The sequence below is a fragment of the Saccostrea echinata genome, unplaced genomic scaffold (genome assembly GCF_033153115.1).
Source record: "Saccostrea echinata isolate AGI-Se365-2 ecotype Australia unplaced genomic scaffold, CSIRO_AGI_Sech_v1 ptg000030l, whole genome shotgun sequence".
NCBI classification, from domain to species: domain Eukaryota; kingdom Metazoa; phylum Mollusca; class Bivalvia; order Ostreida; family Ostreidae; genus Saccostrea; species Saccostrea echinata.
The window spans coordinates 18317966-18330620 of record NW_026889779.1 but is presented as its reverse complement, the minus strand read 5'-3'; the positions used below and the strand labels follow the sequence as shown (position 1 = coordinate 18330620).

The 12655-nt window shown below is 36.1% G+C and overlaps 1 protein-coding gene across 2 annotated transcripts; it reads left to right on the top strand.

The window, feature by feature from the left end:
• The first annotated feature begins 316 nt into the window (after window positions 1-316).
• Window positions 317-12403, top strand: LOC133197454 (serine/threonine-protein kinase 26-like). Of its 2 annotated transcripts, none has more exons than XM_061333499.1 (10): window positions 317-655; window positions 2403-2642; window positions 6229-6394; window positions 8822-8976; window positions 9085-9270; window positions 9626-9771; window positions 10462-10543; window positions 10986-11426; window positions 11568-11776; window positions 12217-12403. In XM_061333499.1, the coding sequence occupies exons 1-10, from the start codon at window positions 647-649 to the stop codon at window positions 12224-12226; spliced, it is 1644 nt and encodes a 547-aa protein (XP_061189483.1). In that variant the 5' UTR covers window positions 317-646; the 3' UTR covers window positions 12227-12403. The 2 variants fall into 2 exon arrangements, with proteins under 2 accessions (XP_061189483.1, XP_061189484.1); XM_061333500.1 differs by having other exon boundaries at window positions 11568-11825.
• The last annotated feature ends 252 nt before the right edge of the window (window positions 12404-12655 follow it).

Sequence of the window (12655 nt, the reverse complement as noted above, 5' to 3'; positions counted from 1 at the left end):
TGCAAATGTTATTAAGATTTTAATCTACATGTATACAGATGCATGGTGTTTCGGTAGCACACAGGCGGGGTGGGGGTTCAATATGTCTTAAATTCTGAGAACATAAAGAGTTTTATTATTATTATTTTTTTTTTTATAAACAACTAGTTCGTGTGGAGCCCTTCCCCCACCCCACCCCCTCTTTTGCGAGGTTGGTCCCGTCCATTGATCGCTAACTGTGACGGGGTTACCCAAAGAGTGCTTGAACTTTCGCAGAACTGCATATCACGATTCAACACAGAAATTTTAAAATTCATAGCATGCATGAGTCATCATGTTTTCTTTTTGTGTAGTGATTGTCACTTTAAGACGTTGTGCGGCTTGAAGTATTTATATCCCATTTACGACGAGCCGTGAACCGTTTTCTGGGGTAGCCTTCTCTCCCGGGAATTCCTGACCAACAAGGAAGTCCTCTAGGTGGCGGGTACGTCGCCCTTAATTGACCGGATCGATACATACAGAGCAAGTTGGCAATTATTCAACGCTGTCAGATTGTTCCGGACGGCATAAATTTCCTTCCTGGGACCTGACAAGGACCTAGGGTCAGTCTCTGGGGTCAAGGAGAATTTGGACCAGCTTACGTCACGAAGATTTATGCTTAGAAACGATGTCAAAGGTAGGTAATAATAATTTTCTCCCGTAGCCTAGCTCAGTCTGAATATAGATTTATATTACCTGTGTAGGTAAATACTTGTTTACGTACATACAGACACTGATAGCGAAGTCTAGGTGGATCCAACAGGTTTTGCACTCAAGAGATATCAATACACATGTATTATGCCGTTCTCTGAATGGACAATTTCTTGTAATGTGATGTTGTAAAGAATATTTACGAATCCTAGCTGACGCAAATACATAAATAGGATCGAGTGACGTTCCATTTAATATGTATGAGATTGCTATAAAACGAAAGTTTTCCAATGAAGGGTAATTTAGTACACTGGTGCAAGAGAGAGAGAGAGCGTCCTTTCATCTTAAGATTGCAGTTGATTAGGTATTACTATAGATTTATTATGGTCAATATATGGTCAAAGTAAGATTTTTTCAATAAGTCTAGCTTGTAGTTCATGTATTTCATATATATTTTCATTTATTTTGCTGTGGTAATTAAATCTGCTAGGGCAATAAAGTATTTGTTGCTCACAAAAGAAGAGGAAAGAATAAACTATATTTTTTTTTCATTAAAACAAAATATAAAAACAGAAGAGGAGGATGAATTAGACCCCCCCCCCTCCAACACAACACAACACAACACAACACATAACTCAAATACTCATCATATCGATCATAAGCTATGAGAGACTAAATGACAACTAATTAAGTATTAATTACCTGGATATGATTGTTTAATTTGATAATTCTGTAGGACTGTACTCACAAGCTGCCTCAGGTATCACTGTGTATCTATTTCACGGGAATACCCTGTTTACGGCAGTGTGGTAGTAATGAGACGCTTAGAAATATGGAAATGACAGAAGGATTGGCTTCGTTTAATTATAGATTTCCAACGTCAGTAGTTTTAATTTTTAGACGAAAGACAAATTACAGAAAATCCGGTCTTGTTGTTAGTCACGGAGTGTGTAATTCACTCTTTATAAAATATCCGCAGTTGTACTTTACTTTCCACAAAAAGGATTTCCTCTCTACGTAATGAACTGTAACACTTTTGTTATTTGAATTCCGGGGGCGGATCCAACGATAGACATCTTCGGAGCGAGTGAAATACGGTGGCGGATCCAGTGATAGACTGCGTCTTATGTCCTTGTGTGAAATTACAAATAGACAGCATTTACTTTGTAATTTTTTTTTTGTGATTTAAAATTTTAATTGATAATCAACTTGTAATTTTGCCTGAGGTCCGACCCCCCTTCCCCCCACTCCTTTCTGCGTTCTTGTAAATAGATAAAATCAGTAAAAACAAACAAACAAACAAAAACAGAATTGTTACTTGTAATAAACACGTATTTTCTCGATTTATTTCATTTTTATAATTGACTGAAAATTCGTCCGCATGCATTGATATTCTTCCAGGTCCCTTGGAAGCGAAAGCAGTTTTGGTGTGGGAGTAAGGGGGGGGGGGGGGGTCACTACTAAACAGAAATTTCTTGACAAACAAATCTTTAAAAAAAGATATTTCTGAGAGGACACGGTCGTAAATTTGAAATTTTTCTATTGTACTTTTCATATTGGCAAAATTATTGGGGATACATTCCCATACCTGGTTCTTAGAGAACTGCCTTTTCATGATATCAGTAGTTGTCGAGATTTCAACCGTGGAAACTTAGACACACACGCACCTGTTCCACGGGGAGGTATAAGTATATACATGTGTATAAGTAAATACCTTTGTTTAATTTTTACAGATCGGCAATGGCGACTCGGAACTTAAGCGGCGGTTCCAGAAGATGGATGACCAGATCGGGAAGGGATCTTTTGGGCGCGTCTATAAAGGCTTGGATCTGGACACCCAGGAGATTGTAGCAATAAAAATCATCGACTTAGAGGAGGCGGAGGACGAAATCGACGACATCCAGCAGGAGATGAGGATTCTGGGGCAGTGTGACTCCCCCTACGTCACCAAATATTATGGGTCATTTGTACAGGTAAAACTGACCTCTAGATATGTTCTAGTATCCGGGGGGGGGGGGGGGGCAGTGTGACTCCCCCTACGTCACCAAATATTATGGGTCATTTGTAAGGTAAAAACTGACCTCTAAGTATGTTCTAGTATCCCGGGGGCAGTGTTACCCCCCTACGTCACTAAATATTATGGGTCATTTGTACAGGTAAAAATTGACCTCTAAGTATGTTCTAGTATCCTGGGGGCAGTGTTACTCCCCTACGTCACCAAATATTATGGGACATTCGTACAGGTAAAAACTGACCTCTAGATATGTTTTAGTATCCTGGAATAGTGCGACTTATCCCCCTACGTCACCAAATACTATGGGTCATTCGTACAGGTAAAAACTGACCTCTGGATATGTTTTAGTATCCCGGGGACAATGTGACTCCCCCTACGTCACCAAATACTATATGGGTCATATGTACGGGTAAAAACTGACCTCTAGATATGTTTTAGTATCCTGGAATAGTTTGACTTATCCCCCTACGTCAACAAATACTATGGGTCATTTGTACAGGTAAAAACTGACCTCTTGATATGTTTTAGTATCCTGGAATAGTTTGACTTATCCCCCTACGTCACCAAATATTATGGGTCATTTGTACAGGTAAAACTGACCTCTAGATATGTTCTAGTATCGGGGGGGGGGGCAGTGTGACTCCCCCTACGTCACCAAATATTATGCGTCATTTGTAAGGTAAAAACTTACCTCTAAGTATGTTCTAGTATCCCGGGGGCAGTGTTACCCCCCTACGTCACTAAATATTATGGGTCATTTGTACAGGTAAAAATTGACCTCTAAGTATGTTCTAGTATCCCGGGGGCAGTGTTACTCCCCTACGTCACCAAATATTATGGGACATTCGTACAGGTAAAAACTGACCTCTAGATATGTTTTAGTATCCTGGAATAGTGTGACTTATCCCCCTACGTCACCAAATACTATGGGTCATTCGTACAGGTAAAAACTGACCTCTGGATATGTTTTAGTATCCCGGGGGCAATGTGACTCCCCCTACGTCACAAATACTATATGGGTCATATGTACGGGTAAAAACTGACCTCTAGATATGTTTTAGTATCCTGGAATAGTTTGACTTATCCCCCTACGTCAACAAATACTATGGGTCATTTGTACAGGTAAAAACTGACCACTGGATATGTTTTAGTATCCTGGAATAGTTTGACTTATCCCCCTACGTCACCAAATATTATGGGTCATTTGTACAGGTAAAACTGACCTCTAGATATGTTCTAGTATCGGGGGGGGGGGGGGGGGCAGTGTGACTCCCCCTACGTCACCAAATATTATGCGTCATTTGTAAGGTAAAAACTGACCTCTAAGTATGTTCTAGTATCCCGGGGGCAGTGTTACCCCCCTACGTCACTTAATATTATGGGTCATTTGTACAGGTAAAAATTGACCTCTAAGTATGTTCTAGTATCCCGGGGGCAGTGTTACTCCCCTACGTCACCAAATGTTATGGGACATTCGTACAGGTAAAAACTGACCTCTAGATATGTTTTAGTATCCTGGAATAGTGTGACTTATCCCCCTACGTCACCAAATACTATGGGTCATTCGTACAGGTAAAAACTGACCTCTGGATATGTTTTAGTATCCCGGGGGCAATGTGACTCCCCCTACGTCACAAATACTATATGGGTCATATGTACGGGTAAAAACTGACCTCTAGATATGTTTTAGTATCCTGGAATAGTTTGACTTATCCCCCTACGTCAACAAATACTATGGGTCATTTGTACAGGTAAAAACTGACCACTGGATATGTTTTAGTAACCCTGGAAGAGTTTGACTTATCCCCCTACGTCACAAAATACTATGGGTCATTCGTACAGGTAAATACTGACCTCTAGACTTGTTCTAGTAAAAACAAATCTCTTTAGATGGAAACGGATCTCATTTGGTTAAAGCAGACCTCTTTTCTGGTTTGGACGGTTAACTGTTCTGGTTCAACGCACCACTATTTTAGTTGTAAGATTTTTTTTGTTTCTGAAAAAAGGAATTTGAGGTCGCATACGATTCAATTCTGTGGAGATATTTTAATCAAAGAAAACAATGTAAAAAGTCAGATCTGAGGTTAATCTTAAATTGAAGACTGGTTTGTGTGTTTATTAATTAGAATTTACTGTCCTGAAACTGAATTTTACCTTTTAACTCGACTACGCCGAGAATAAAGCAAATTACCAAAGTATTCAAAAGTAAAACTTTAATATTAAAAGGTCCAGTAGAAAAGTGCCCATTGATCAAATGTCCCATAGTAAATTATTCAGTGGCAAAGTATCCAAAAGTTAAGAGTCCAATGGTTAAGTATCCAATGGTAAAGAGTGCAGTGGTAAAGTATCCAATGGTAAAGAGTCCGGTGGTAAAGTATCCAATGGTAAAGAGTCCGGTGGTAAAGTATCAAATGGTAAAGAGTGCAGTGGTAAAGTATCAAATGGTAAAGAATCCGGTGGTAAAGTATCCAATGGTAAAGAGTTCAGTGGTAAAGTATCCAATGGTAAAGAGTCTAATGGTGAAGTATCCAATGGTAAAGAGTCCAGTGGTAAAGTATCCAATGGTAAAGAGTCCGGTGGTAAAGTATCCAAAGGTAAAGAGTTGGGTGGTAAAGTACCCGATGGTAAAGAGTCCAATGGTGAAGTATCCAGAGGTAAAATACTCAGTGATAAAGCATCAAATAATTAAGTATCCAATGATAAAGTACTCAAGGAAAAGAGTCAAATACATGTAGTTAAGTATCCAATGTTAATGTGTCTAATGCAGTGTAACGGTAATGTTTCAATTGATAAAGCCTTCAAAAGTAGAATGCCCAAAGGCCAATGATGAAGTAACCAATGGTGAAGTATAAATGGTGAATATATGGTATGGAATCCAATGGTTGAGTAACTAATGGTAAGGTGTCCAGTTGGTATAAGTAACCAATAATAAATAATTCAGTGTTAAGTGTCTTATACTAAAGTACCAAGTTAAGGACCCTATGACAAAGTATCCACTGGTAAAATGTTTGTCACACCCGTCTTGCTGGTATGTTTTTCAGGAAGCAGCCTTTGAACTTTAAGTGCTTGTTTGATTTCATACAAACTTTCTAGAAATACAACATCAACTGAACAGTCTTTTATACAAAAAAAATGTTTCAAAATTAAAACGGTTAATTTTTTAAAATTAGAAATGAGATCCAGGATATTAGTATTTTTTTGAAAGCATAATTATGTGTTTATCTTTTTTAAGTTTAGAACATTAGAGTTTCTTAATTAGAGGCCTATGGTTATGTTCCTATTATTAACAGAAGAATGAGATTTTTGTCGCAATCCAAAGATATCTTCTATACTGCGTGTAGAGTAACTTTACGTTTATTTTTGAACTATGAGGACTTTGTTTCGATAAACAAGAAAAGTGTGTTCGATGGAGCTTTTTTCCTAATTGTTTAGAATAAATGTGAATTCTTTTCTTTTTCTTCTATAGTTATGAATTGCAAATATGGCTTGAAGTGTAGTTTTTCTCATCAAAGTAACAACATGTACATGTACCAATTTTTTTTCAGGGATTTAAGTTGTGGATCATCATGGAATATTTAGGGGGAGGTTCTGCCCTGGATATTATTAAAATGGCACCGTTTTCTGAGCGGGACATTGCAGTAATACTGAGAGAAATATTAAAGGGAATGGATTATCTTCACAGCGAGCGAAAAGTTCATCGAGACATAAAAGGTAAATCGCAGAACATAGAGAACAGAGCGTCGTCGAAACCCACGAGTTTTCTTTCTGTTACAATTCATTAATTTTAACACACATTGAAAATAGTGTACCTGAGAGAATATACATGGGTTCTGAGGATGAGGTTGAAGTGAACGGATGAACCAACCAAACCAACATCAAACATATGGCATGGGGTTTTGTGAAAACTATAATAAATTCCTAACCAGGCAATATTTTAGTGTATTTAGGACCATTGCCATCGAAGATCAAAATGATTTTAAACGATTTTCTAGAAAATAAAATGTATATCATCAATTAACAAGGTTTCCTGTTAGATATAACTAATAAATCAACAAAGTTCCATATTGGTATAATAGATAATGAATTATCAAGATTTCATACATATGCAATGATTTTTCAAGGTTTCCGTATAGATGAAGCTCATGATTTCGCATTTTCTCTGTAAAAAGCCAGTATATTTTTGCATGCCTTCCTCCCTGCAGAAAGCCAAAGATTTAACATTTTCCCTGTACAAATAGTTTAGCAATTCCTGTAAAAAAAAAAGCTAAGATTAAGGATTTACCCTATTGAAAGCCAATGATTTAGCGTTATCCCTGTACATGTAGAAAGCCAATAAGTAAGCGATAAGTTCTGTAAAAAAAATATTTAGTATTTGCCTTGTAGAAACGAATGATATAGCGATAAGTCCTCTAACACAAACAAATGATTTAGCGTTTGTCTTTGTAGAAATCCAATGATCTATTGATGTCCTGTAAAAAGAAAATCCATTGATTTAGCATCCCCCCCCCCCCTGTATATAAAAAGCCAAAAGATTTAACGTGTATCTCGTAGAAAGCCAGTGTTTTCCCACTGCAAAGCCAATGCTAAAATAGCGTTTTTCCGACTACAAAGCCTAAGATTTAGCATTTTCCCTACTAGAAGGCCAGATCGGTAAATTAGCTTTTTTCTCTGTAGAAAGCCTATACTTTAGCGTTTTTCCTTGTAGAAGACCAATGGTTTAGCATATTTCTGTAAAAAGACAATGTTTTAGCGTTCTTTGTATAAAATTATTGGCTAAGTGTTTGTCCGTTGGGAAAGGCAATGTTTTAGGGTTTTCCCTGTTGAAAGCCTATATTTTAGCTTTTTTCTCTGCCCCCCCCCCCCCCCCCCCCCCAAGATTCAACTATGTTCCGTATAAAAAGCTTAGTATTTGCGTTTCCAAGAAATTGCCAATGCTTTGCGCCTTTTTTGGTAAGAAAACAATGTTTTAGGTTTTCTGTGTAGAAAGCTTAAGTGTTTTAACTATTTTTCCCCGTAGAAGATGAGTTAACTAAAATCTTGAGAAGTACTATGTTTTAACGTTTTACCCTGTAGAAAGCAAATGATTTTGCGATTTTCTTCGTAGAAAGTCAATGATTTAGCGTTTTTCATACTAGAAATCTACGTTTTTCCCTTATTAAATGCGTTGTTTTAGTGTTTTATCCCTTAAACAAGCCACTTCTTAGCGTTGGTCCTTGAAAAAAGTCCATGCTTTATCGAGGGACCCCGAGAAAACCAATACGCAGCACTGTTAAGGCGTACTTCAAAGAAATCAACAGAATATAAACGTGCATAAATACATACCTTTTTAAACTGAATTTATTTTTGTAAAAGTACTATATTATTTTATGACTTTAACATTCTTTGAAATAACATTGTATACCCCGCTCTGTACTGAATTTGGTTTGGTCACGTTATTTGATAGTCACGTGATAAATGCATGTAATATGTACTGTATGTAGGTCACAAAGAAATTTCAATATCGCAAGGGCATACCCTAGTTAAAATTAAAAATTAAAGAAATAGATTTTTTCTATATAACTTGTAGTTTATGGAAAGTGCTGCTGCTTTAAATAGAATTCGCATTTTATTAGTTTAAATTTCAAGTTATCTGGCTAATGTCGAATTATGTGTGACCTTTACAATACAACGTATTTTATGTATTTATTAAATTATGCTATCGATTTCAGGAAAGCAGCAGCACTTTTCAAGTTAAGGAATATGTCCGTTATGTGTATTCAAAAACTGGTCAAGATCTATTAAGTGTATGCCCTTTACCATGATGACGTCATGTCGACAAGTGCAATGCGATCAGTGACTTGTTTATATCTTGCTGTGTGGGATTTAACTAGCGACAAAAATGAATGCAGTGGTTAGTTTTGATGTAGTTCATTACTCTTATGCAGTTTAGAATCGCAATTTATTTTATTTTCTGTTATTGTGAGGAATTGCTATATTTGTGTGATGTCACGGTAAACTTTTCCCGTATAAATTAGGCCCCGCCCCCTTTATGCAGCCTTAACAGAGCTGCGTATTTAAGCGAGCTTTCCTATAGATAATCATTTTAGCAAGGAACTGTAGCTATAGAGAAATCCAATGAACTGCCTTGTATATTTTTAGCTGCCAACATCTTGCTGTCCCATAGGGGTGACGTCAAACTAGCTGACTTTGGGGTGGCGGGTCAGCTGTCAACAATAGGGAAGGCGGAGACATTCGTAGGCACGCCCTACTGGATGGCTCCCGAAATAATCCGAGGACAAAAATACGACACAAAGGTACACCAAATATATCTGAGCTATATTTCATGAAATACATGTATCAGTAGTATTAATACAATTTTATCGTAAATTCATGAATAATTAAAAGTCATCCTTTATTTCCAGGCAGATATTTGGAGTCTCGGTATAACTGCTATAGAATTAGCCAACGGGGAACCGCCTTACGCCGATGTCGACCCGCGAAAAATTATATTTCAAATTCCAAAGAAAGACCCCCCTCAACTGACGGGCAACTTTACCCAAGGGTTCAAAGACTTCGTTAAGGACTGTTTAAACAAGGACCCAAAGGATGTGAGTGCAGAACTAGAGAATGAAATACCAATCCTGAAATACTGAATAAGGAAAGTACTACGAAGAAAGTAATACCACTGCAAAGCAAACATCTCAATATTAAAGATTTATATTGACGGAAATATCAAGAATCTCTATAATTATACTATGTTGTAATAAATTCTTTCAATAATTATCAAGTGAGATCTATTCTCCTTGGCGGTTATGTTTTATAATGTGTGATGGTTGTAAAAAGGTGGCATGTTTTTAAACATGTAAATCTTCCTCCCAAATGCAATCATTATATATGTTCTAGAAAATTCTTTTTTTGATTTGGACCGCAAGTTTTCAGATTTTTGTTGCCTTATATTTACAGAGGCCCACGGCACGTGACCTCCTGACCTATGGTTTTGTGAGGCGCGCCCGGAAGACAAACAGCCTGCAAGATGTAGTAGATCGCTTTGCGGAATGGAAGCTCCACCGACCGCCGTCAGACAACGATTCCGATGACGAGGACACAAGGTCATCTCCCTTATCTCAGATTTTGCCCCTTTCGGTTCACTACTCTTTTGTGAATTTCCAATTTTTGTCAGAAATATTGTCATATATTAAGAATAAAGTCCGGTTGGGTGAGCAATACATGTTGGTCACTCCCCCTTAAGGTACCTAGTCCTTCTGATAAGAGAGATAAATTTCACGGGATAAATGACTATTAATCCTTTACAAGACTATAAAATTTAAAATAAAACAATGTCAGTCAAATTACAGCCCGCAAAGTGTGCTGAAAATATGTGCATTTTAAGTATAAGTTTAAATTCTTTTGGAAAATCATAAGCGATAAGGAAACATTTTATATGAGTGAACCTTAATGGTTTTTATTAACTTTTGTCATGTAAACTTATCGCATTTGACGCAAAAATTTGGTATGAATTAAAGGGTTTAGTAAGACAAAATATTCGTAAAAATAATAAGACTTTATTAATAAAAGGCTTATGGACCACAATGCTCACCTGATATCAAAATATGTAGATTTTAACTTCAAATATTTTTCACATTATGACTGTGTAACAGAGGTTTTATTATATCGTTTCAGTGAGAGATTAGACGAGACAGATATTTCACATTATGACTGTGTAACAGGGATTTTACTTGTATCGTTTCAGTGAGAGATTAGACGATACAGATAACAGAGGTTTTATTTTATCGTTTCAGTGAGAGATTAGATGATACAGACGCCGTGGATTACTGGAACAACACGGTGAAAAACCTCGAGGAATTTGTACAGGAACACCCGGTGAGGCTGAACATAAGAGAGAGAGAGAGAGAGAGAGAGAGAAATGAAAATTCACATTAATTTGTTTGTACAGAGTGCTTACTGGCAATCAAAGTAAAAAGACACATTCTAGAATGGAATATCCTTTTTTGTTGTTTAAAATAATACTGAAATTAAGATTCATCGATACTCTGATAAGAGAGATAACTCTTAATGACATAATTCTCTATTATTTCTTTACGTATTTGTCAAGTTGAAATGTCTTTTTTGTCCAGTTTTGCCTCGCAAACTATGCTATAATTGTTTGTATTTTACTTAAAAAATACATTTCGTTTGGAAAGTCATAAGAGTTAAAGCGCTATTTTATATGAGTGAGCAGAGGATTTATGAACCTTAATGAAGTGGTAAATATAAGTATTAGATTCTTTCAAAATGTGAACAAAATATTTTTATGTATCTGTAGTATGACACTGTTCGTGAAGACCAATTTGAAACGTTAAGAATAAAAAATCCAGCAGAGGACGCTAGTGTTGTTTTACCCAGCATGCAACAGGAAAACTCACGCGTCAAAATTCCTGCAGAGGGAAGGTTGTCAGGGAACTATGAAGAATATAACTATGCCGTCGTTAATAAGACTTCAAACCCGACTAAAAGTAAGATCTCAGAGAAAACTAATACAAACAAGGAAACAGAAAACAGTGTATTAAATGGCACAGACACAGAAATCAGGAGTACCCCTAAGAAATATGAGGAAGACATTGATAGTGATCCGGACTATGAAAACGTTGAAGACATAATGTACACTGATCGAGATATCACCGACGGACTACAATCATCCAATAATCATATCTTCCCTCAATCATCTAGTACTCTCTCTATAACTGTGATACCATTACTAACGAGAGTAAGTTATTTTCATTTTTCCAAATAATGCAAAATTAACTTAAGATTAATAAAATTTGCAGTCGAAATATGGCTGAAATACTGCAATATACAATCAATGAATGAGATATATTTAAAAAACAGCAAATCAATTTTATTACAGCTTAAGCTTCTCTATAAAGAAGATTACGAAGAACGAGGCCAATCAGCGGAGCCGACACAGATTGTGGAAGAGTTGTTAAATGCATTTCAATTGGCGGAGACGTCATGTCCGGGATTGACAGATGAGTTTGTTAGTGGTATAGTGGAAATTCTTACAAAGCCAACACAGGGGGCGCTGGAGATTAAGCGGGCTTTGGAGAAAGTCAGAAGGTAGCTGCTGGCTGACTGTAAACATTAGAATGCGCATGCGTGAATCCAGGTGGGACAGTTGTGTTGACTGGATTTACCATCAATTGTTGGGAAATTTAAAATACATGTATATTTAAAAAAAATGTTTAAAATATAACAGATTCTAGATTTTCTTCTGAATCAGCAACAGTATATATATATATATATATATATATATATATATATATATATATATATATATATATATATATATATATATATATATATATATATATACAAATTTTAAAATAACTGAAAATTTAAAGAATTTTTAAGATTTTAAAATATTCTTTTCAAATTATTGGAATTTGAAAATTTGGAATGGTTGATTTAATCACTTATGAATAAATAAATCTGAAAAAGTGAAAATGATTACAAACCAACTTAAAAGTTATTTAGTAAAATTTTCTTTCTTCTTGCAGTCCTTCGTAGCCATCCGACCAACTCCGTTAATAAAATGAGTTTTGTTGGACATTTTTAAGAGGAATGAAAAGAAAAACATCTTTATTTTTCCATTGTTATGGCAATTTTGCTTAAATAAGACGTTATAACTTTGTTTCTTGTTGTGTTCTGTTTAAAAGTGTTTATTAAAGAGAATTTTTGCTACCATGCATGTTTTCATTTGCTAGGCTAACCCCTTTGAGAGTTAGATACATGTTTCTTTGAATAAAGGAGTTTTTCAGATCCATATATCAAAATTTAAAGGTAAGCTTTGTGACATTCATATTTGTTATAACTTCAGACATGGTATATACCTTTATATTTTGGAGTTGTATACCCTATAGGAATTTACACGGCCACTCTTAGCGACAAAGCTAAGTTCCAATTTGTACCTTTCAAAAACATGAGTAAAATCTCTGT

Excerpts from the sequence above, each read along its gene's own strand:
- LOC133197454 (XM_061333499.1), top strand. Across the intron at positions 2,643-6,228 it reads ATTATGGGTCATTTGTACAG|GGATTTAAGTTGTGGATCAT; the intron begins GTAAAACTGACC and ends ATTTTTTTTCAG. Across the intron at positions 11,427-11,567 it reads TGATACCATTACTAACGAGA|CTTAAGCTTCTCTATAAAGA; the intron begins GTAAGTTATTTT and ends ATTTTATTACAG.